Genomic DNA, 24999 nt, shown 5'->3' on the forward strand with positions numbered 1-24999 from the left:
TGTGTGTGTGTGTGTGTGTGTGTGTGTGTGTGTGTGTGTGTGTGTGTATGAGAGGGAGGGAGAGAGGGAGAGAGGGAGAGAGGGAGAGAGAGAGATGAAGTGACTTGATAGAATCTCATGGTGAGGAGTGGAAGAATTCCTACTTCCAATTATCTAGGAATCACATTTTAGGCTATCTTACCATGAGCCATTTAGCCCTATGGCACTATACTTTCGTAGCCATGGAATGAGATGTGTAGGTATGACCTTTTCCATTTGAACAAGCTTTCCTGAGTTTACATGATTAAATGACAAGTCACAGACCTCTTTGAAGCAATAGCCACTAGCATTACCTTTTGCGGTTCAAAATCTATAACACCCTTTGAACCTGCAGTTTTCCCATCTGAAGGATTGAGTCACTTGACACTGGTCTGAGTGATTCTCAACTCTGGCTGTCATTAGAATCATGTAGGGAGCTTTAAAAGAATACTTCTAGGCCCTCTCCAGACCAACTAAGCCGGAATCTCCAAGGACCCAACTGAGAAGCAGGTGGTTCTGATGTGTGCCCGAGTCTAAGAAACACAGGTCTACAGCTTTGGCTATTCCTTTGGCTGTATATAATGAAATATATCTAAGAGCATGTTTAAGTATGTGTGTGGGGGGGGGCTGAACAGGAAGAGCCCAAGTCTTTGGAAAAGGAAAGTGAGTTGTGGTGTTCATAACATTACCACTAATAGTCAGCAATCTGAATTGACTGGCATATTTGTACTGTTAGATAACATTCTTCCAAAGGGCTCACCAGAGTGGCACATAATCTTAAAAACGTAGAGTTTGGGGAGAGCCCATTCCTGTAGTAAATTCCTATTATAAAGTGACTCAAGAAATTTCGTGCACTGAAACTTCCTTTTACCCTTACCCAAACAGTCCAAGTGTAAATGTTTCTGCCAAAAACAGCTGGACCGCTGGGAATCCCAGTCAATGACTCCTGAAAGCTTCTAGGGACAGAAATTTGGAATACGCAGTAAAAATGCAATGTTTGGATATCCATTTTAGAAAATTTCCAAGAATTAATAGCTGCTAAGAGCGTGGTGGATTTTCTGTGGCAACGCACACAGTAAGGAGCCGCTGAACATTTTATCCCCGTACCAAACATCTGCATAGAAATCTGTATAGGCTGAGTAATTTTTTAATGATTGCCCTAAGAGGAGTCTGGCAGCTCAGTGGACACCCACCAGCACCCTCCACCTGGTCAGACTTGCAGAGAGAGGTGCTTTGTATCTTAACTTGTGGTTAACATTCCTGATGGGAGGAGTGGTAATTAACTGGGTTAGCTAGGTGTTTTCCACTAGGATGTGCTCAGGTTTTCCACTGCAGTCTAAAAATAATGAAGCTCACCACGTTCTGTGAATGCCGTGTGAAGTGAGATTCTGGGGAGGATGGATGCTCTGCACTGACTTCTGTGTTTGCTGACATTACCAATGAATGTCTTTAAGAAAGAAGAAATGCGCAGAGGACATAGACGCTCAGTTAAAACGCAAACAAATAGGGCACCTTGGGTGGCTCAGTTGGTTAAGCGTCTGACTTCAGCTCAGGTCATGATCTCACAGCTCGTGAATTCGGGTCCCACGTCCGGCTCTGTGCTGACAGCGCGGAACCTGGAGCCTGCTTTGGATTCTGTCCCCCTCTCTCTCTGCCCCTCCCCCGCTCGCACTCTGCCTCTCTCAAAAGTAAATAAACTTAAAAAAAATTAAAACAAACAAAACCACTAAAGAAAATTGGGAGCAAGCACTTGCTTTGGGCTTTTGTGCAGGATTGCTTAGTTGTTTGCAGGTGTTGTTGGTGTCTATTGGGCTGTCAGAGAGCAAGTTCGTGGATAATTCTTATGAGGGCAGTTTTCCTGAAAGCATCTTTTGTTTCAAAGCTTAGAGAAACTGCATGTTGGGTGAGGGGGTGGATATGGATAAGGGGACAAGAAAGAGAAAGGGGTAGGAAAGATCTAATTAAAAGGACCCTTTGGGGCGCCTGGGTGGCTCAATCAGTTGAGTGTCCGACTTCAGCTCGGGTCATGATCTCACAGTTTGTGGGTTCGAGCCATGCATCGGGCTCTGTGCTGACAGCTTGGAGCCTGGAGCCTGCTTCAGATTCTGTGTCTCCCTCTCTCTCTGCCCTTCCCCTGCTCACACTGTTTCTCTCTCTCTCTCTCAAAAATAAATAAACATTAAAAAAAAAAAAAGGACACTTCTGATGCATAAAAATATACCAAATAGGTTTGGGGGACTTTGTTGTTGTTTATTAGTAGACTTTCTTTTTTGTTTGTTTTTAAACTAACACTTAGCTCTTACTTGACAAAAGAATTGAAATGGAAAATTATATTAAATGTAGGTATTTTTTAAACTAATTAAAAAGGGGATAAACCCTGAGGTCACACAACAAAAACAGAAGGCAGCTAATGAGAAGTCTGTGCAGACAAGAGAAAAATGATGACTGGCTATTTGGACAAGCTGGATGGTACCAGCAAGTGGGTAGATCATAAGCTCCGTGATCAAGGTTTTGTAGAGTGAACGGTCATTACGTATATTTTAATTTATCCTTATAAGACTGTTTGAAACTTTACCTTTCAACCTGACTTACTGTGATATTTTAGAACTATTCTTCAAAGAATAAAACACTAACCATGAATATGAAAATAAAGTGGGGGACAGAAATGGAAACTTGTATTGAACTGATGTGTTTTTAATTGATTATATTTTAAAATAAACGTGAAAGGTGATTTTAACACTTCCATTTTGACGTCTCTCAGGATGGAGCCACTGCACTCTTCCTAGCTGCCCAGGGTGGTTACTTGGATGTTATTCGATTACTGTTGTCTTCAGGAGCAAAAGTCAACCAGCCAAGGCAGGTAATGTCTGCGTGCGCAGAACGGTGTGCAGGCAGGGCCTGTTGTCCTGGGGCACCGCCTAAGATAACCAGTCAGCTCTGGGCATCTTTAAACCATTTGCCTCTGTGACGAAGTCAGTCTTTGATTGGGGTTCCTCCTGTTCTTTGCTTTGGCCTGTGAAATCAGGCTGACTTCACCATTTACTATTTTTGAAACATGGGTGTTTGGTATCTGAGGTCAAGTGCGTACTTGGCCACCTCATGTTCAAATAAATTGTGGCTGCACTGAGGTAATGAGAGTGGGGTGGGCTAGCCTGGGACGTAGGTAAATAGAGGTGAGTCAGGTAGCCTTGCCCCTGCCCAGTCCCCCTTATCTCTTACCCCCGCTTCTGCTTCCACCAAACCAAAGAGGAGCCCATTAGCCCACTGAGAAGCATTAATGGGTTCCATGCCTTCATCTCTCACAATTATAACACTAATAGAGACTTAATTTACCAAGAGCAAGCTACTGTCTGGCAAATCAATTGGTGGATACTTAAAGGAAAAGAACCACAAGGTAATACAGGTCACACTTCATAAAAGATAAAGAACCATTCAAATCTAAGGCATTCTAATTAGCTTCTCTTATATAGGAATGATTTCTGCACTAATTTATTTTTAACAAAACATTTAAGATTAAAGTAACACTACTTTAAACATAGTTTTCTTTTTTTTTAATATGAAATTTATTGTCAAATTTCCATACAACACCCAGTGCTCATCCCAACAGGTGCCCTCCTCAATGCCCATCACCCACTTTCCCCTCCCTCCCACTCCTCATCAACCCTCAGTTTGTTCTCAGTTTTTAAGAGTCTCTGATGTTTTGGCTCCCTCCCTCTCTAACCTTTTTTTTTTCCTTCCCCTCCCCCATGGTCTTCTGTTAAGTTTCTCAGGATCCACATAAGAGTGAAAACATACGGTATCTGTCTTTCTCTGTATGACTTATTTCACTTAGCATAACACTCTCCAGTTCCATCCTCGTTGCTACAAAAGACCGTATTTCATTCTTTCTCATTGTCAAGCTGATTTCTTACCAGTAAATGGCCCCCAGGGAGATTCCCATTGTAATGTAACATGATGCGAGAATGCCCATTTGTTCACTCTGGGAAGGTTGATCTGAGCTCTTGGCCCCAGGCTTCTTCAGTCTTTAAAAGTGCAAGCGCAGGGGTGCCTGGGTGGCTCAGTCAGTTAAGTGTCTGACCTCAGCTCAGGTCATGATCTCATGATTCATGGGTTTGAGCCCTGTGTCGGGCTGTGTGCTGACAGCTCAGAGCCTGGAGCCTGCTTTGGATTTTGTGTCTCCCCCTCTCTCTTTCCTCCTCTGCTCATGCTCTGTCGCTCTCAAAAATAAATAAACATTAAAAAAATTTTTTTTTTAAGTGCAAGTACATGGGAAGCCAAGAAGTGAAAGGGCCTTTGGGCAAAGTGGATTTCAGGTCGAGAATCCTGAGTTCTAGATCCAGCTCTGCCAATAACTAGCTGTGTGGTTTTGAACAAGTGAATCAATCTCTGTGGATTTGTCTGCCTCCATCGGAAAATTAGGAGGCTGGGCAGGTTGATCCAGACAATCTTCAAGCTCCCCCTTTTTGGTAGCTGTTTTATTCAATATTCAATCAGTATTTCTTAAGCACTCAGCATACGCAAGATACTATGAATGTGAGATTACATTTTTAGAATTTTAAAGATATTCTTAGATTTAGAGGACCCCAGGAATACTCTTGGGAAAGGAAGCTTTTAAAAAAAGTTGCACTTCCATACCTGCCAGAGGTGACTTTTGGGAATTGGAGTTTAGTATTTTCTTGCTGGTCCTTCTTATTTTGAAAGTGTTGATTTGACTCTGAATCAGAGGCTTCATTTTGCCAAGGTTAACAAAAGGAACTGGTAATTTTTAGATTGCATAAGTTTGATTTGAAGGCCATTATTGAGCATAGGACCATGAAATTAGAAATGAAAGATTGTCAAGATTCTCAGGCCTCTCTATCTGTACATCTTTCTGAAATAATTTCTGGCACTTTGACAAATCTATTTGTAAAATAAATAGTATTAACCATATGCCTAACGCCCTGTTCATAAAAGACCAAGTTGATATAAGATATTATATTTCAAATATTACATGCATTATGTCCACTCAAAGCTAAATTCAGTCATGTGATGACACTGAAGGCAAGAAATTAAAGAGTGAGCTAACAGTGCCATGGTGTCCACAACACCCATGGCTGTTTTCACTCCCCACACTGAGGATGACCTGGTCAAAGTGGATGACTGATCCAGCAGTGGGAGGACCCCACCCTCAGGTCAAAGTCAAGTGACATGACCTTTTAAAGACTGCACCCAATGCAATTGTTTGGAATTATGAATCCAACCCTGAAAAGATTGTTATTCAGGAAAAGGGTGTTTATAAAATAAGTTTGGGGGGAAAAAGCAACGGAATTTTTCCTTTTTATAGGGTACACTCATGGGGCGCCTGGGTGGCGCAGTCGGTTAAGCGTCCGACTTCAGCCAGGTCACGATCTCGCGGTCCGTGAGTTGGAGCCCCGCGTCAGGCTCTGGGCTGATGGCTCGGAGCCTGGAGCCTGTTTCTGATTCTGTGTCTCCCTCTCTCTCTGCCCCTCCCCCGTTCATGCTCTGTCTCTCTCTGTCCCAAAAATAAATAAAAAACGTTGAAAAAAAAATTTATAGGGTACACTCACACCACTGTATCAAGTCATAATCTTTTTTATTACCTGCTGTGAGCTGATAATGAAAGGCTGTCTAGGCAGGCCAGACTAGTCCACATTCTGTCTTCTTTGAAAATGTAAACTCTGCATTTTTAATTCCCTTCCTAGAAAACAAGCAGTGTCATAAATATGGCAAAAGTGATAGTAGTCCCCACTGACTTCGTCACAAGTTATGAGGAAGTTAAAAAAAAAATTCTAATTAAAAGTTTCCATTAAAATGGCCCATGCATGGTAGAATACTATATTGGCAGGGCATTTGGAAATCGGTGTTTTATTCTGAAATCGCAACTGACACATTAAGTCATTGTTAGAAAAAAAAAATGTTTCTAAGTTTATTTATTTTGAGAGTTAGACAGAGGGGGAGTGAGTGGGGTTGGGGCAGAGAGACAAAATCCCAAACAGGCTCTGAGCTGTCAGTGCAGAGCCCCACATGGGGCTCGAACTCACAAACCGTGAGTTCATGACTTGAGCCGAGATCAAGACTCGGACGCTTAACCAGCCGAGCCGCCCAGGCACACCCAGAAGATTCTTGAATTTATAAAATAAAGACAAAGATGTTTGCCAGATTTCATTTCTTAGTACTTTTAGATAAATCCAATTTATGATTTTTTTCACTGCCACTCTATGAGGGTCCTGACATTTATGGTACATTGTGACAGGATATTAACAAAGCTGCAATGAAATTATTCAGTTGACATTTGATCTGAGCTGCAGGGAATCTGAACAGTAAGTAGTAGGAATGGCTTTTCCTTGTAACTCTATCACAGATGAACTAACTGAAAACCTTTCTAGGACTTTTGTGACAAGGAATCATAATCACAAAATCATAAGCAGCCTGGAAAGACTAAGTTCTTGATGCGAAACTTGAAAAACTTTTCCTCTTAGTTTGTCCTAGATAAAGAGGTCAAGAGTCACAGAGATCATCGTACTCTATAGTCAAGCTAAAAACCTATCTTCAGTTCTTTCTACATGACCTCACCAAGTAAAGTTGATACAAGTCAAGCCTTTTTAATCACCAGCTTAAGATGGCTATTTAGCCTGTTTTTCTATCAGCAAAATTCTTTGACATATATACTTTTCCCAATGCAACTCATCCACCTTATGAAACAATACTTTCATGGAGTGGCAAAGGTCTGAGTGTTTACACAAGGCTGAGTTTAGCCTGTCATCACTCACTTCTCACTAGTCTTCTCAAAGTGCTGATCAGTAACTCCTTGAAGCCTGCCAAAAGGCCATCTCATAAAGTGCCCTCTAGCCTTGGTCTGCACTTGTATGCAGAGATGCTGGGCCCCAGATAGTGACGGTCCTCCCAGGTTGCAAACCTGGAGGGACGAGCCCAGTGTTGGGCAATGGGAGAAAAGAGGACCGATAGATCGTTGCAGTGTCCTGTGGAAGCACATAGCAACAGGGAGGCACTCCTGCTTGCATGCCCTCTGCACATGGTAGGCCCTCCAAAAAGGTATGTTGACTCCAGAAGAGAGCCTGTGGATTGAGCAGAGCTCCAGTGAGGCCCGGAAGGGAGAAGACATAGTGATCAGTGGCTGCGAACTAGAACTAGACTCAGATGTAGGGCCCAGGCTCATAGTCAGGACACCAGTCCTGGACAGATTGTAAGAGCCAGGTAGGGAGCCAGATCCAGGTCTCTGGGGGGCGAGTCACTTGTGAGTTATGGGGATATGGCTGTCTTAAGGAAATGAAACACAGTCTGTTTTGCTTATTAACTGCATGACCTTAAGCAGGCCACACTCCCTGAATTTCAGGGGTTCTTTTGAGTTTCTTTTATTATTATTTTAATAGATAACAGTGTTATATTAGTTTCAGGTGTACAATATAGTGAGTCAACACTTCTGTATATTGCTTAGTGCTCATCACAATAAGGGTACTTTTAATCCACTTCACCTATCTCCCCCATCCCTCCTTCCACCCCGCTCTGGTAACCACCTGTTTGTTTTCTATAGTTAAGAGTCTGGTCTTTTGTTTGTCTCTCTTTCTTTTCCTTTGCTCGTTTGTTTTGTTTCTTAAATTCCATATATGAGTGAAATCATATGGTATTTGTCCTTCTCTGACTGACTTATTGCACTTAGCATTATACCCTCTAGCTCCATCCACGTCATTGCAAATAGTTAAGATTTCAATTTTTTATGGTTAAGTAACATTCCAGTGTGTGTGTGTGTGTGTGTGTGTGTGTGTGTGTACTATATCTTATTTATCCATTCATCTATTGATGGACACTTGAATTACTTCCATATCTTGCCTATTGTAAGTAATGCTGCTATAAACATAGAGGTGCATGTATCTTTTAGAATTAGTGTTTTTGGTAAGTAATCCTTTGGTAATTAGTCCTTTGGGTAAATACTCAGTAGTGGAATTAGTGAATCATATAGTAATTCTGTTTTTAATTTTTTGAGGAACCTCCATACTCTTTTCCACATTGGCTGCACCAGTTTGCATTCCCACTAACCATGCATGAAGATTCCTTTTTTATTCACATCCTCACCAACACCTGTTGTTTCATGTGTTGTCGATTTTAACCATTCTGACAGGTGTGAGGTGGTATCTCATTGTGGTTTTGATGTGCATTTGCCTGATGGTAAGTGGCGTTGAGCATCTTTTCATGTGTCTGTTGACCATCCTTAGATATTCTTTGGAGAAATGTCTGTTCATGTCTTCTGCCCAGTTTTTAATTGGATTATTTGTTTTTTGGTGCTGAGTTGTATAAATTCTTTATATATTTTAGATACTAACTCTTTATCAGATATGTCACTTGCAAATATCTTCTCCCATTCAGTAGGACGTCTTTTAGTTTTGTTGATTGTTTCCTTTGCTACAAAGCTTTTAATTTTGATGTAGTCCTGGATTGTTGTTTTTTTAATCTGTAAAACCAGGATAATTATGGTACTTCTGTTATTATCATTTCTATTTCACCCGGGCCTCACTGGAAGAGAAAACCCATCAGGTATCATGGTTGCACTTTTTCTCTCATGAGCCAGGTAGTCTCTGTCATCTCAAAGTCCCCTCTTGCCTCTTTTCCTCTCCCTACTCCTTTTTTTCTAGCATCTTCTACTTACTCAACTTGTATATAGTCCCTAAGTTTATAGGGTCAGACTTCCAAATTCTTGGAATAGCCATGCCATTGCTGCCACTAGGCTCTGCACACCAGGCCAGAGTGGACTGGCTGGCCTGCCCATCCTTGGTCTGATCACCTGTGGGTTGGGAGAATAGGGTCAGGCTGAGCAATGGAGGCATCAGTTAACATCCTTTACAGAACTATTTGCTGGACTGTGGACACCAAGCAGGGATCCAGTAATGAGAAATAGGTTCTGGGTCAGGGTAGGGCTGGTAGCAAAGTCATCTTGGTATTGAAGCCACTCTGCTACTAACCAGATTCCTTATGTCTCTCGGGCTTCCAACTCAGAATAGAATTGGTCCCTAAGACTTTGTCTGGCTTGAGCTTGTAGATGGAAAGAGCCTAAGTGTGAGGACTAGAAGCAGCAGAAGCAAAGAGCTAGTGCCACTAAATATACTTGTTCCTATGGAAGGTTGTAATTCGTTTTCTAAGTAATCTCTAAGATCCTAACTAAAATGATATGACGTTTAGTTTCCAATACAAATCATGTCATATGCTCATTCTCATACTGTGATCTGTCTATCCAAATGCATTAGATAATACTTGGAAATGTTCTCTCGGATGCAACAAGGGGATAACCAAGTCAGAAGGAACGGCACAAGTCACCTGTGTAATCCCCTGTCAAGCACATGAATCTTTTCTCTAGCAGTCCTGCTGAGTGGTAATCAGTCATTGGTGGACCCCTCCAAGTGTGGGGGGACTCATTACTAACTCATCAGCTTATTTAGTCTTTAACCAGCCCTCACTACCACCTCTGTCTACACTGAGCCAAAGTCTTGAATAGTCTTTACCCATCAGCCCTCTTTGTGCCACTTGATATGCAAAATAGGCAAATGATAAATAAAAATATATTTTATAAGAAGCATAAGAAATAAGAAAGAAATCCTTTTCTGCTCAGTTTGCACACAGATAGTAAATGACAACTGTCATAAATAACCCCATGAATCTCATCTTCTTCAAGCTAAGTGTCCTATTTCCTTTTCTTAAAAAAGGTCCCATAGAGGTCCTAACTTCCTGTGATTTATTTCGCTGTGATTTGTTTTAACATATTTTAAAACTATATATTTTTGTCAGAAAGTATTCACAAACAAATTTTTTAGTGCTTTTTCTTACTCCATTCTCTCAAAACTCAACAAAAAGGAGCTAAACAGGCTTAATGTTTATCATTTTCATCGTGAAGTCATCTTTATAATGAAGACACGACCATTATAAGAGAAGAGAAAAATAAGAGAAAATAAGAATTGAGGTGTCCAGAAGGGAAAACTTCTCCTCTCCACCAACTAGATAATCAACTGGGAAATACTTTGATTTGACAATAATTCTCTAATTTATATTCAGCTTGCTGGGTTTAACCCCAAATCCCATTTTACCAATCATTCCTACCTGTTCAGTCATTATCTCACAGGAAAACTGGGAGAATCGATCAAGCATGTAGTGTTTTGCAAACAAAAGCACAAATTAAAGTGCTTATTGTTTTTCATGTGCAGATTCAGTGACCAGTTCTAAGCACACATAAGCCAGTCCTGCGCTCAGCGTCTTTCTGCATGTTTTCCTGTATATGAATATCTCTGGGAGCTAACATTTTTTGCAGGAGAAAACCAAGGCTCCGGGTGATTTGCCTAAGGTCTCCTAACCATAAAGTAGTGACTTCTTTTTCCACCTACTGTGACCATTGCAATTAAAGTGATAGAAGTTAAGTGTTAGCATTACTGTTATGAATTGATGATATTAATAGTTGTTCCAATACATCACCTCTCAGCACTTTCCCACATGTTAGTGTTACTAACAGCCAAGCCTTTGGAAAGCACATTGAACATGCCTGCTGACCTCTATGCAGCTGGCTGCCTTGCCTTGCCTGCCCTCTGGTGGAGACAGGGAGAAAGAACAAATGAACCCAGAGCAGACAAGGAGGGACAAGAGCTTCCGGCACCCAGCCTCCCTCTCCTGCCCACCCTCACCCTCACCCCTGTTCTAGCACCTATCCCTTGGGCTGCAGTCAGCTGGATTTCCCACCCTGCCTGAAGCAACCACACCTTTCCAAGCCACTGCACCTGTACATGCTTCTCCTTCTACACAGAATTCCCTCCCTTCAACCCCCAATTGGCAAAATCCTAGTCCTCCTTCAAGGCCCAGCTCGGATATCACCCCAACTGTGAAGCTGACACACAATAAGAAAGCCCCTCTCCTGGTTCATCTTGGGCATTTTTTTCCATATTTATTATAGCACTGTAATCATCCTGAAATTTCCATGTCTCTCCTCCACTAGACTCAGTTTGAGAACAGAGGTCATGTCCTATTTAGCATTCTGCCAGAGATACTTAATAATGGTTGGGTGGTTGAGTGAATGAATGAATGATCCTGAATTGGGAGAATCAGGTTAAATAATGGATGTATACCTGTTTGTAAACAGAAGTACAAATTAAGGTATTATTTCTATTGCTAATAATAAATAATATTCAGATTCAAGAATATTTCTAAGGGGCCCCAGTAAAAGTATGAAGTCGCTCTCGGTGTTCATCCTGCTTCCATGCTTTGTTTCAGCACTTCTTCCCCACGACAGAGGGGTGCCTGTGTCATCCTACCACCCCTCAGCAGCCCCCGATCCTTCTAGGCTCCCAATTTGCCACCACCCACCACTCTGCTCACATGTCCTTGTCCTCCATCACTTTGCTGGGACAGCAGTGGGCAATCATCCTGCGCATGCTGGAGTTGAAATTACATACTACAGCAGGAAACGAAACTTTACGTCTCTGACTGAATCATCTTGCTCTTCAGCCCTCATTCCCACTGATGAGTAATTCAGTCTCATCCAACCAAAACAGTTCCTTGGGGCCATATTACTTTAATTACCTCAGAGCCTAAGTTTAGTCAGCTCTGGTTCCTCCTCCCTCTTCCTGCCCTGCCCTCCAAAGTGGCCTAAGTTCTCAGAGGTCAGACTATCACCCTGGCATGAGGATGGGGTGGAGTGGGGTGGGGACATTCATGTCTGGTCCTTGTGCTGGTTAGTCCAGCCTCTCCTGTCTGAGTATCCTACACTGGTACCTTCTTGACCTGTCATTGTGAAATCATGACCTTCTGTGGCCTCATCTTTCCAACCCCAGGCTGACTCCAGGCCACGGTTTACCTAGCACTTCTGATTTCACACAGGTAGGCAGGGGGTCCTGGGTGCCCAGATGCCTGGTGGCCGTGGACCAGGGGCACTGGGGGCCTGTCTCAGGTCCATTGGCCCAGATTCCCTCACCCATTTCTATCTCTCAGGCACCAGCCAAGAGCAGAGCTTCTCTAAGAGACCTTCAGTTCTGGGTTTCATCCCCACGGACAGGAGAAAATCCTTTCCCAGCTGGAATTCACCATAATTTATCTGGGTGTTTCTACCCACCTCTAGATTCACCCCAGGAGGAAAACATGGATGCTCATGCCTGACCTCCCCCTCCCCTACTCCGTGTCCAGAGCTTCCTTCCAGCACTTGGAAGGGTTTTCTGTTTTCCTTTCTGTCTGGCAGGAACCACTCTCCTATCAAATCCTTCTCAGTCCCTTGGATATTTCACCTTTTCTTCTGTGGAGCAACCCATCTCAGCTTTATGGCCCAGTGCTCACATAAACAGGGTCTTTGGGGGAACAATACACAGGAAATATTACCAAAAATGTCCTGCTATATGTCGCTAGTGTACGTGCCTTCCCAGAAGAAACAATAGCACATCCGGCATAAAACTAAACTACCGAAAAATGACGTGGCTGGGGTGGGGGTGGATTCTAGACACCAGAAGAATGGCAGAACGGTCTTTAGTTCTCTGACCCTCATGCATCGCCTCAAAGAAAACTGCCCTCTCTTATGTGGGAACGAGGGCCCCCTCCTCCACCCCGTGCCGCAGCTGTGACTCTGACTCACGTTGCGGGCGGCGTCCCGGGCGGCAGCCCCCCGCGCGCCCCCCCCCCCCCCCCGAGTGTATGCACCGAAGCTCCAGAATTCAACTCAGCCTGGACGTGTGGAGAAATCGCGCCTTCATTTTGTCTGTAACTCGGCTGGATTTTTCTCCCAACCTCCACCGACTCTTCAGCAGGAAAACAAAGTAAATGTCTGAATCAGCTGAAATTTAGCGAGTGCTGCCCAGTCTCTCTAAATGAAACATGTTTGATCTTCGGAGCTCCTCCTCCACCTAAGCTGAGTCCCGGGAGCATGCGGCAGGCAGGAGCCAGGGCCTCGGGCTGTCTTTGGCAGTGTGTGTCCCTAGCGGCTGCGCGTGCGCCTGTCGCTGCGCCCCCTGCTGGCCCTGGACCACAGTGTAGCCGGGGACGCAGGCGCAGTGGCTGGTGGTGCTCCTGGGTCTCCACCTCACCCAGCTTCCCCAGCTGCGGACCCCTGCACCACACCCCCATTGGCCTCCACCTAGCCAATGCTAAAGTTATACCTAAGTCTGCCTAGTTGGGCCCACAGCAGGCCCTGTTGCCCATAGGAACTGAGGGCAGCTTGGGGAGACCCTGCTACCTGACCACACTGTGCTATTCGCTTTTTGGCTTTGGTTGGTTTGGTTTGGTTTTTCAGTGTCTGGCCTTTTTTTCCTTAGTATTACCCTTACTAATATGACCCACTCCCCTCTCCCAAGTCTGAGTCCGGAAAAGGGAAAAGACACATTCCTGACCACTCTTTCTCTTCCTCTCTTTCTCCCTCCCACTCTTTCTCTGGGTCCCACATCTCTGAAGCCAGAGAAGAAAAATCTTCTAATCTCATTTTCTTTTTTCCTGGTTCCAGCTAAACCCTTAGAGCAGACTGGGGTATTTCCTTTATTATAGGCGAATTCTGGGAGCTGAATCCTCCAAATACAGCAACTGATAAGTAAAAGCAGGAGAAAAAGGAATTTGGAAAATCTCTTTCCAGGTCAAAAAGTGATGACAGAAGCTGAATATAAATTTTTGAACTTGTTTTTGCATTTCTTTTTAACATATTTCAATCTGTCCCCTTCCTACTCCACACCCACTCACCCCAACCCCCACAGACCCCTAGGGCACACTAGAGCAAGGTTGTACGTAAGAGAAGGCAAAAAGAAAAGCACATTTAAAATTTAAAACAGTAAATATAGTTCAACAATTATTTAAATCATTACAAATAGTGTAGCAGTAATTTCTGCTAAGTCATAAACTGCAGTCTATGGATCTTTGGTCCATCTGTGTCCTAAAATATATTCTCGATGTTCCCTTGCCCTTTACCCGGTGTTCTAAGGGACGGGAAGGGTATGAATTCCCAAGTGACAGGGTTCTAAGATAATAAGCCACATACTTTGTTTAGCATTCTTTCATGTTAAAGAATTATAGCATGCTAAATTCATGCTAAACATGAAAGAATTCATTCTTTCATTAACTGCTTAATATGCTCTAAAATGCTCCTAGATTAAGAGACTTGGCCTGCTCGTACTTTACACCTTTCGTCTGTTCTGATAAGCATATTCCCAGTTCTCAACTAACATGTAGTTCTTAGCCAACACACACATATCTTAATAACCAACTTTTATTTTCTGCTTTGTTAAGGATGGTACCACAGCATTGCTAAAAGCAGCCAACAAAGGGTATAACGATGTTATAAAGGAGTTGCTAAAATTCTCACCCACCCTTGGCATTCTGAAGGTAAGACTTAACGAGAAATTTTACCAATCTGTGAAAGAGAGGCTAGAAATTAAGAAGCCCATAGCTGAGGACTGTAGCAGAATCTGAGTATAATTCACATGGTTAGTTGCAGTCTTGGAAGAACTTTCCAACAGTTTCTTTATTTTGGAGATTCGTGGGCACTGGTTGAAATGAAAAGGTGGTAAGAAGAGTGAACCAGAGTCTGTTAGTACTTAGTTTTACAGGAAAAAAAAAAATTAGTAGTAATGAAATCGCTAACTTGGAAAGTAAACTATATTGATACATAACTTTCATTGGACTAAAATCTTCCACAAGTCATGAAACACATGATTTGTGTCCCACAAAATATGGGGGACAGGTGCTCCTGTTCCTTCCCTTCGTTATCTGGAATGAAGAACCACATTGTTACCTTAGATGAAATAAAATAAGTCGCAGATATCTGGACACCTCCAAGAACGTGCCATTCTGGAGAGCTGGGTCTGCCAGGAAGTAGAGCCCTAAAACTCTTTTTTAAATTTTAATCATTTGAGACTAAGATATTTCTAAATTAGAATATATACCAGGGATTGGCAATCTTTTCCAATAAAGGGCCAGATAGTAAAATACTATAGTCTTCACGGGCCATACAGTCTCTTGGAACTGTTCAAGTCTACTATTGTAGCATGAAAGTCATGGGGACAAAGGATGGCTGCCTCCCACTAACCCTTTATTTATGGACATTGTATTCCTGGGATTTCATACTTTCACGTAGTATTGTTCTTTTAAATCTTTTCAATTTCAGCTTGCCAGAACACAGAAAAACAAGCGGCAGGCTAGAATCGGTCCACGGGCTGTAGTTTGCGAGCCCCCAGTATACACTTCTGTTCTCTTAAATGGAGGACAGAAAATCTGTTCTAAACTTGGGACAGTGGCCTAGCACTTTTGGGAAATGTACCCTCAGTGTTTATGGATGTATAAAAAGTCTACCTGCCCTTGAATGATCCTAAATGCCTTTTGGACTCTGTATCTGATGTCAACATATTTACTCTCTATTCTTGCTACCAGCTGATACTGGTCTGCTGTTATCAGAATGCTGGCCCCTCCTACTGTCCCAAAGAGCAACTTCTAATCTTCCATGAACTTGGAAACCAGAAAGCTGCACTCATTGAAATTGTTTATAAAGTAAGAACAAATAGTCTATGAAAGTGAACTCTCTATGAATAAAAGAAATGAGCTTCAGAAATGGGCTTTGCAATATCTAGTCTTGTTTCAAAGAGCTCTTTTTTGGCTTGGTATTTTATTCCTAACCATGTTGCAAACAGATGAAGTTGACAGGTTGGTTAAGATTCGGATGGGTCTAATGTTACCAGACAAGTAAGTTGTCCTACGTGTTATAAAAACAGACATGCCGCTTTGGAAAGGAAAATGCTACTTTGCTGGAATTTTCCTATGGGTATGATATTTTGTTCTTTCATGAAATATGGAAATGGTTCATTATTATTATAGTAAATAGCTATTGTGGAAACTAAAGTTGCATTTAGATGCTATTTGTAGACATACGCACCTTCTGGAACAGATGTCATGTGACTATCCATCATTCCTACATTAGATTTGTTACATTCTCTTTCTCTCTCCCCCCAGAATCTGGCTCCATACTGCACATAGATGCTGTCTTCTATTTGCAGTAAATTTCATAAAATGTCAGCCACCTATCCAGTAGGCCCTTCTGTGCTCAAAAATGCTCCAACTCAGGGCTTGGGGGTTTCCTCGCCCCACATAGGCTCCCCTATAACTCCGCAGCGGTACTCCTACCCGCTGAGTGAGTGGGGTGCATGTAGCCGGGCTGACAAGTCAGCCTGTTGGCTTGCCAGCCATTTCTCCAGTCTAGACGGAACATACACAGAAACTGTATATACTGTCCTTGAAGGGGGAAAAAAAAAAGAAGAAGGTTTGACCTAGCATTGTTTTTCCTGCAGCAAATTCTAATGTCTTTAAAACTGACAGACTGATCATGAGGTCACATGCACCCTGGGCCAGATTCTTGTTTCACTTGGAAAAAAACGTTGGCAGTGTTTATACTGACCGTCTGCTGTGTACCTGAGGACACTGTATTAGGTGCTGACGTGCCTTTGAAAGGGAATGTAAGGAAGAGTAAAGCTCCGACATTAGTCTCATCATCACTCAGGCTGGTTTATGATGAAAGCCAAGCTCAGTGCTGACGGCTGTAAGCTCACTCCTGACACACACTGTTGTTCTCTCTTAGAATGGGACATCGGCCCTCCACGCGGCGGTGCTCAGTGGGAATATTAAAACAGTTGCACTGCTCCTGGAAGCTGGAGCAGACCCAGCCCTGAGAAACAAGGTATCCACCTTATCTTACCTACCTTAAAACTCCTTTGGGCGCCTCTACAAAGAGATAAGGCAGTTTCTACCTAAGCCAAGATAATCACTCATGTGCACCCTGGGCCAGATTTCTCGTTTCACTTGGGAAAAAACGTTGGCAGTATTTATACTGACTGTCTGCTGTGAACCTGAGGACACTGTTTTAGATGCTGATGTGCCTTTGAAAGGGAACATAAGGGAAAGGAAGAGAAGGGCTCCACCTCTAGTCTCCTCACTCAGGCTGGCCCCAGTCCCTCTCGTCATATCTCGGCACAGTAAGGGCGTGCAAGGCTATCAGCAGATATGAATGAGCAGTGCATTTGGACCCAGAGAATTATGCTAAAAACCCTATATTGTCAATGGTGATGAGCCAATAATGGTGCAGCCTCCCAGGACAGGGTGAGGGCAGTAGCTGTGGGGAGTAGAGTTATGGGGTTCTATCTCAAAGAGGTGTCCTAAACACATCGAAGTTCCAGTAGTTTAGTGCTATTCTGAATAAGTTGAACGTTCTTATCTTGAGAACTGCTTGTGCTTTGCTTGGAGAATAGAGGAGAAAGGGGAAAATTCGCTCTTATACTGTTAATGGGACTTCGTGCCGCTGTTACAAAACCACCCGTGTTTTCTATAGCCCCAAATCCTTAGTTTACAAATAGGTCAAATGTGGAGGTGGGAAGATGCCCAAGACCCATAGAGAAAATGATTATCATTGCATTTTTTCCCACTCAACATCTGCAATAGCCATCAAATGTAGAGCCTAGGGGGAGGAGAGCAGCCTGGGGAAAGTCTTGAGAAAACACTAAAGTATGAACTTTTAGGGGCGCCTGGGTAGCTCAGTAGGTTAAGCGTCCAGCTCTTAATTTCAGCTCAGGTCATGATCTCAGGGTTCATGAAATCAAGCCCGAGTCAGGCTCTGCGCTGATGTCAGCAAGAAGAATCCCTGCTTGGGATTCTCTGTCCCTCTCTCTCTGCCCCTCCCCCTGCGCACACACTCACTCTGTCTCAAAATAAATATAAATAAGCTTAAAAAAAATAAAATACAAACTTTCAAAGGCAGAAGTGGGCATGGTGCTTATTGATAGAAGAAGGTATGAAAAGCAATTTTCACTTTCTATTTACATACTATTTGAGTTTTTATAAGCATCTATTTCTCTGTTAATTTCTTTAATAATTAAGGCAAATACGTAGAACCTTTTTATGACATTTTGAAAAGAACCCATTAAGAAGTGCAATTAAACAACATGCCAAGAGTCTCTCTTTTTTTTTTTTGTTTCCATTTTACTTACCATGTGGAGTTATTATTTCCTTGTTCTTACCATTGGAGTGCTTGAAGACAACACTTCTGCTTATCTCCTTCCTGAGATGCAGATTTGTTTTCCATTAGCTGGCCTGGCTGTGTGATAAGCCAGCTGAAATCATACTTGAGCTCTTATCTTTAGACCCTGGACACAGACTTCCTAAAGAGATCGATCTTTCTTACTAAGCCATCCAGCATTGAAGACAAGGGGAAAATGTTAGTACCTTTATATGGAAACTGAAAAATGCAATTCCTTATTTGTCTCCTGGAACTTCAGCAATAATGGTTATGGGGAAATTCGAGTAATCAAAATGCTGGACTTTGGATTGTCCCTAGAGCTACTTGAATATACAGAGAGAAACATACAGACTGTTCATGTTGGAGTTTCATACAACGGAAGCTCTTAGAGAGCTGGGAGTAGTTACCAGGGAACCCCACCCTGACCCCACCCCACCCACCCGCCAGCCACCCCAAAGAAGCCAGCCTCTTAAAGGTAGCTCTAGAAGCAAGAGTGTTAGGAATCTGGCAGCCACCCGGGACTTTTGAGGGGATATTCTTCAACTTCATTCATTCAACAAATACTGAGTACCTACTAGATACCATGCACTCTGCTGTGTACTGGGGAGACAATGGTGAATGAAATTCCCGTAGTCTCTGCCTTCAAAGATCTCAGAGTTTACTGGAGAATAAAGACAATTAAGTAAGAAGTTGTACTACAGTGACAAGAGCTATTAGCGGGAAAGTAATGAATGCTATTGAAGGCTTCCCAGAGGAAATGACTTCTAAGCTAATACAGAAGCAATCTTCTGCTCCAGGGGATACGGGACTTCTGTTCTGGGACTGCAAAGCAGATGCCTCAGGAGAAGGTAACCAATGGCCCCAACAGCCACTCCCCACACTGTAGCTGTCCCCATGGGTGCAGGGGCCCCATGTTCCCAGTACTCCCGATTGAGGACTCAACACATCCTCTTCCTGGAGCAGTGGGGAAATAGAGTGTTTTGATGCTATGGTATCATGAATATGGGCCTATGGTCCTGCTCCATAATGAATAAGGTGGCCTTTGGGGGATAGCCTGGAGCACCAGGCATCATAATGGTCCACAGCAATCTCAGAATTCAGTAGGAACCAACCTGGAGAGAATGAGACCAGGTTTTTAGAACTATATAGATGACATATGGGACAGCAATGCAATTGACCAAAATTTGACAACACACTTTGAGGATATAGAGCCTTTTTTAATAGTAAAGTTTATGGACATTCATGGAGACAGTCACACACAGGAGCTGTAACTCAGCAAGCTTATAGATAGAAGTACAGACTCTTAGATCTTCTCTTCTTCCTGACCATAGAGGATCCTCTGGCTACCTGCCAACCTGCTCACCAAGGACCAATAACCCATGCAACACAGCTCAGTTACTCCTGAGTATACTCTGAGACCGGATGGAGCTTATGTCTGTCTACCAGGAGCATTTCTGTGCGGGCCTGGCTGTTAGGCCTGTACAATGTCTGTTTCTGCAGGAACTAACAGTAGAATTTGAGCTTCTGGAGGGATCTCTGGTCTATAGTAACATAGCATAGTAATTTCCTGCCCAATTCAGTCCAGCATCAGCATCAAGGGTCTTTTGTGGTGGGCTGGGGTGCAGCAACAGGACATACTATTCAGCAGACCATTTGTGGCAAACAGATCTCCCAAGAACTCCACGCATAATTCCCGACAAGTGAGGTCCCAGCTAGCAGTTGGGGGTCAAAGAACAGGACCCAACCTAGAAGGTAGGGACTTCAGGAGTGTCACATGGGATTAGGGTCCCAGATAAAGTAGATGGGGTTCCAGATATGGCTGTGGGAGGAAAAAATGTGTGAGGCAAATAACATGTGCATCCAAGCCCTCTACTCCATTCTGGGTGCTTTTCTGCTCTTTAACCGCCTCCCCTGAAATCCCAAGAATATCCTTGGGATTCATCTATAACAACAGTTCTCAAAGTATGGTCCATGGACCCCGGAGGGTCTGCAAGGCTCTTTCAAGATATCTAAGAAATCAAAACAATATTCTTAATAAAGCAGAGATGTTATTTGCCTTTTCCACTGTGCTGACATTTGCTGTCATGTTGGCATTAGGTTAACTGGCACCTTACACATCAAAGCAGGAATATAAACTATACTGGCAAATGATTTTACAGAACTTTGTAAATTATTTCACAGATTTTGTAAATTATTTGACGAAAATCCCAGTTTTAAGAATGTCTTTGATGAAGCAGTAAGCAATTTGAATTATATTAAATCTTGACCCTCGTTATACACCTTTTTAACATTCTACGTAACAAAATGGAAGTACGCATACAGCACTTCTGTACCCTGACGTGCAACAGTTGTCTCAAGGAAAAGCGCGCGTGCGTTTGTTTGAATTACCAAGTGGGCCAGTTGCTTTTTCTTGGAACACCATTTTTATTTCAAAGAACAGCTTGTGTCCACCGTGTGAGCCTGACAGCTTCCCAATCCACCTACAGGCTCTCCTGATGAATCGGTGCCGATATTAATGAATGTGATCTTTTGAGATTGTATGATGCAATGTGTCAACATTTGGAAGAGCGGCATAACTCATTGAACGGATATTTTCCAGATAAAGTGTGTGATGTATCAAATCATGCATGGGGAAACATCCTACCTGTAGATAGATAGATCTATGGATTTTTAAGGTAAAAAGTTCATTGACATGGTTTCAGATTCCACGCTGAAATTACCTTTAAGAAACTACCACCTGTTTAGTATTGGTGTGGCATCAAAGAAGAATATCTACAATGATCTGAAAAGGCTCTTAAAATGTTTCTCCCTTTTCCAAATACCTATCTGTGTGAAGCTGAATTTTCTTCATAGGGGCTTTAACCAAAACAATGTATCACAATACATTAGATGCAGAAACAGATGTGAAAATCCAGATGTCTTCAATTAAGCTACACATTCAAGAAAGTTGCAGATCTAGGGGTGCCTGGGTGGCTCAGTCAGTTAAGCGTCAGACTGCAGCTCAGGTCGTGATCACATGGCTCATGAGTTCGAGCCCCACGTCAGATTCTGTGCTGACAGCTCAGAGCCTGGAGTCTGCTTCGAATTCTGTGTCTCCTTCTCTCTCTGCCCCTCCCCTGCTTGTGCTCTCTCTCTCTCTCTCTCTCTCAAAAATAAATAAACATTTTATAGGGCGACTGGGTGGTTCAGTCAGTTAAGTGTCTGACTTTGGCTCAGGTCATGATCCCACAGCTCGTGGGTTCGAGCCCCATGTCAGGCTCTGTGCTGACAGCTCAGAGCCTGGAGCCTGCTTTGGATTCTGTGTCTCCCTTGCCCTCTGCCCCTCCTCCACTCATGCTCTGTCTGTCTCTCCTTCACAAATAAATAAACATTAAAAAATTAAATTAGAAAATAAATAAATGAACATTTAAAAAAAATTTTTTTAAGAAATACACAAATCTATTAAACAATGCTACTCTTCTAACTTTTTTGTTTTTGAAAATTTGGTTGTTTTTCATTAATGTTATTTATGTTAGCCTATAGTGGATTTATGATTTTTAATGAATTAATATATTTTTAAATGTTCTTATTTTCATTTCTAATAAGTTAAAAACAAAAGCTCATTGGTGTCCTCAATAATTTTTAAGAGCGTAAAAAGGTCTTAAGCCCAAAAAGTTTGAGAACCGCTGGCCCATAACATTAGCTGCAGTTGGTAAGGACTCACTCGTGAAATAAATGCCTAGACAATGTGTCTCAGCAGCATGAGAAGAAAGGACACACTGAAGCTGCTCTTGACCAGGAATCTTTTACTCTCTGAATGTTTCTAACTCTGTTTTCTCATCAAAAGATAACCTGTCCTGAGTGTCAGGTCCCTAGCAGACAGGCTGCTCCACATAATACATGAATTAAGTGTAAAGTATCAAATTTAACATTTCCAGTATTTACTGAGCACATACTAGATGCACCAGGCATCATGCCGGAAGTGAGAATATAGTGATTAATAATACGTGGACCCTGGCCGCCAGGAGATTACAATGTGTTAAGGGATATGGTTCAGAGAGAAAAAGAACTCTAACGATGAGATAAGAAAATAACAGGCGATATTTAGACGCTTAAAGGAGACCTTTAATGCCTTAAAACAAGAGTGAGTCCAGTGAGGTTGCTCACCAGCAGAGGAGCAAGTTTGGGTCAGGAGTCCCTCTTTGGAGTCCCTAAAACCATCCCAACTGTGGGAATTCACTAATACCTATCTTATCTTCTTTAGGCCAATGAACTTCCGGCAGAACTAACCAAAAACGAACGTATCCTGCGTCTCCTCCGAAGTAAAGAAGGACACAGGAAGAGCTAACTTAGTTCCATATTTGACTGAAAGATAGAAACCGTAATCACATTGTCCGAAAAGAAGTCACTTTTCAAATAGTGTTGGAAATTCCATTAAGAAAGGAAATGCTCAGAATGCCCTCCCTGGGTCCCTGACCAAGGAGAGCTGGGCTCTGTGCCCTGAGTCAAGAACAGAAAGGCTCAGGGACCCCTTGCCCTCACTTATGTGGGCTTCTCACACTGGCCTGCGCCCCCACTGCTGTGGGGCCTGGCAGATTCGTGGATTCCACAGAAACTCGTTTTACACTACGCTAAGTTGGGTCTCTCAGTTAAACTCTAAGACTTAAACCCTTGACAAGGTTTAAGCAAGATGACAAAAGCCTTTAAAATACTGAAAGTCTGATCTTCAGTGAATCAAAGCACTTTTACTTTTGCATTAAATGTCAGTGTGCAAAAAGATACAGCTCCCTCATGTTTTACACATACATGTATGTCATGCCAGCGTAAAATGTTTTCTTCTCCCCAAAGGTTGTAGCCACGTTTATTCTGAATCAATGAAGTGTAAATTCACATTAAAAAGCCACTTCTGACATTCCACCGTGTGATTTTCAAAGGTGGACTGTTGAACTATAAAAAAGACAAATTGTTGATTTGTGAGTTGATCCTCGTCTTATTCCAACACGTAAAAAATCATTTTTACCAAGAATCAATATTGAGGTACGGTGGGAAGCAAGTGGCAATTTGGGGAACGCAGAAAATTACAAGCCATGGGAAATTGAGGCTTGTCTCTTTGAGCTTTTATTTTGGTTCTCTCGTTGGGAATCCGCTTCCCATGCCATAACTAAGTAGACTTCCTATGCTGTGCAATCCTGAGCTCCCAGCACCACATTGCTTGACACAATGACTTTGAGGTCCTTGGATGAAATGTGATATATGCAAGTACAATACGTTTCTATTATATTGCAGGAGTATAAGTAATAAAAGACTGTTATTAGTATTTAATAGGTGTTCATCTATGCATGTTCTTGAGCTGATTGATTCCAAGAAAGAGTCCTGAGTTTTATTGAATTATTCCTTGGAGGGGAATCAAAATTTATGTACAGTGCACTTTATAATCAATGGTGTCTAAATGCCTCAGTCAGTGCCTAATTGCACACGCTAAAATTAAACCGTCTTTCCATAATAAACCGTCTTTACCATAATAAACACTGATGGCATTTCTGGTATTTAAATACATCTTTAGTTTTCTTTTCATTTTCTGCTCTGGTTTCCAGGCAATGTTCTGGATGTTAAAGACATGTTAACGTGGAAGAAAATGTAATCCCCACTGTTTTTTTTAACTAACTTGCAGGGGTCCTGAAAGCATTATCCTTAAGCCAGTCAATGATCAAATATAATTTTTGAAATTAGAAGATACTCTCCTAAGGTTTGTTATGATTGATAAAATAATCAATCAACAGAAATCAGCTTATTTTAATCAATGTCACAAACAAAGGCTGTAATGAGTCACCCACAGAGTCCCCAGGGATGCCTATAGCCTGACTAGCTATGCAACAACTCAACAATCTAATTTCGGGATAAAAATTTAGAAAGATCTGTCTGTATTGCTAAAACACCCAGATATAAATCCTTTAGTAACTATAAAGCAGTGCCAATTTCCTCACTGACTTTCTTTTACTTAGCAAAGTACTAAGTACAAATGCACACTTTCCCCCATGGGAATTTCAGAAAGCTATGTTCATTTTGAAGAGGAAAATAGTGTGGCCTTAAATGCTTTGTATTTTTCCCCTTTTGTTAGCCCTTGGGCCAAAACTGATTGCTGATCACTGACATAAATCAAAACAGTATTGTGGGTACTGATAACAAAGTTCCAAAAGACAAAATGGGATGAAATCATGAACTTCATGTTTTCACTAAGATATGTTGTCCTTGGCCTATGTGTTACATTGTTTTAAGTGGATAATGTTCTTGATCAACATTAGAGCTATAAGAATGAATCCAGTAGCTTTAACAATATTTAATGGATTAAATATTTAACAATATTTAATCTCTTGCTATAGGTAAGAGATCTCTAGCCTAGAAGGATCAGGTTTGGTCTGGATGAGATTATGACATTATCCATAACAGGGAAGATGATTGTATTAACCATGCACCAAAAACTAAAGTCTGTTATTTGAAGTAAAATTGCATTTATTTTGCACACAGGTAGATGTTTTTTTTTTTTTGATGATGATGATGATTCTTCTTTTATGTTCATCTAATTCACAATACAATGAGCTCTGCATCCTAAGACAGAACTAGCAATTCCTATGCAAATCATTTGTTGAGTGAGCCACAAAAGTGTTCATTACCTCCATTTGTTTGGTGACATATTCCATGTTATAATTCAAAATAAACTTAATGTACTACCCAGCTTACCTTTGCTGCTCTTTCTTGTTTGTTTTTAATCAGAAGTTGTTTCTATGTGGTTTTTAATAGCATGGAATTTTAGAGTGAATGACTCAGTTTGTTGATAAATACATCGATATTTGGAATCCTGAGTCGATCTTTAAGCTTTACGATTTCATTATTTCAACTGTGGAGAACTTTTGTAATGATCCCATACAGTTTTTCATTCAGACAAAAATTCCTGGGATAGTCACGGAAGATACTGAAAATAGAAACTTTTA

The 24999-nt window shown here is 42.0% G+C and overlaps 1 protein-coding gene across 1 annotated transcript in view; it reads left to right on the top strand.

Moving 5' to 3' along the window:
- Positions 1 to 24747, top strand: part of ANKRD29 (ankyrin repeat domain 29) — a 54485-nt gene extending 29738 nt beyond the window's left edge. The window contains exons 6-9 of the mRNA XM_040479223.1: positions 2780 to 2878; positions 14263 to 14358; positions 16601 to 16699; positions 22275 to 24747. Coding sequence (XP_040335157.1) covers positions 2780 to 2878; positions 14263 to 14358; positions 16601 to 16699; positions 22275 to 22358 — 378 coding nt within the window. The 3' untranslated portion in view covers positions 22359 to 24747. The remainder of the gene's footprint in view (positions 1 to 2779; positions 2879 to 14262; positions 14359 to 16600; positions 16700 to 22274) is intronic.
- The last annotated feature ends 252 nt before the right edge of the window (positions 24748 to 24999 follow it).

This window comes from Herpailurus yagouaroundi, unplaced genomic scaffold (assembly GCF_014898765.1).
Source record: "Herpailurus yagouaroundi ecotype Mexico unplaced genomic scaffold, PumYag 142, whole genome shotgun sequence".
Lineage (NCBI taxonomy): Eukaryota > Metazoa > Chordata > Mammalia > Carnivora > Felidae > Herpailurus > Herpailurus yagouaroundi.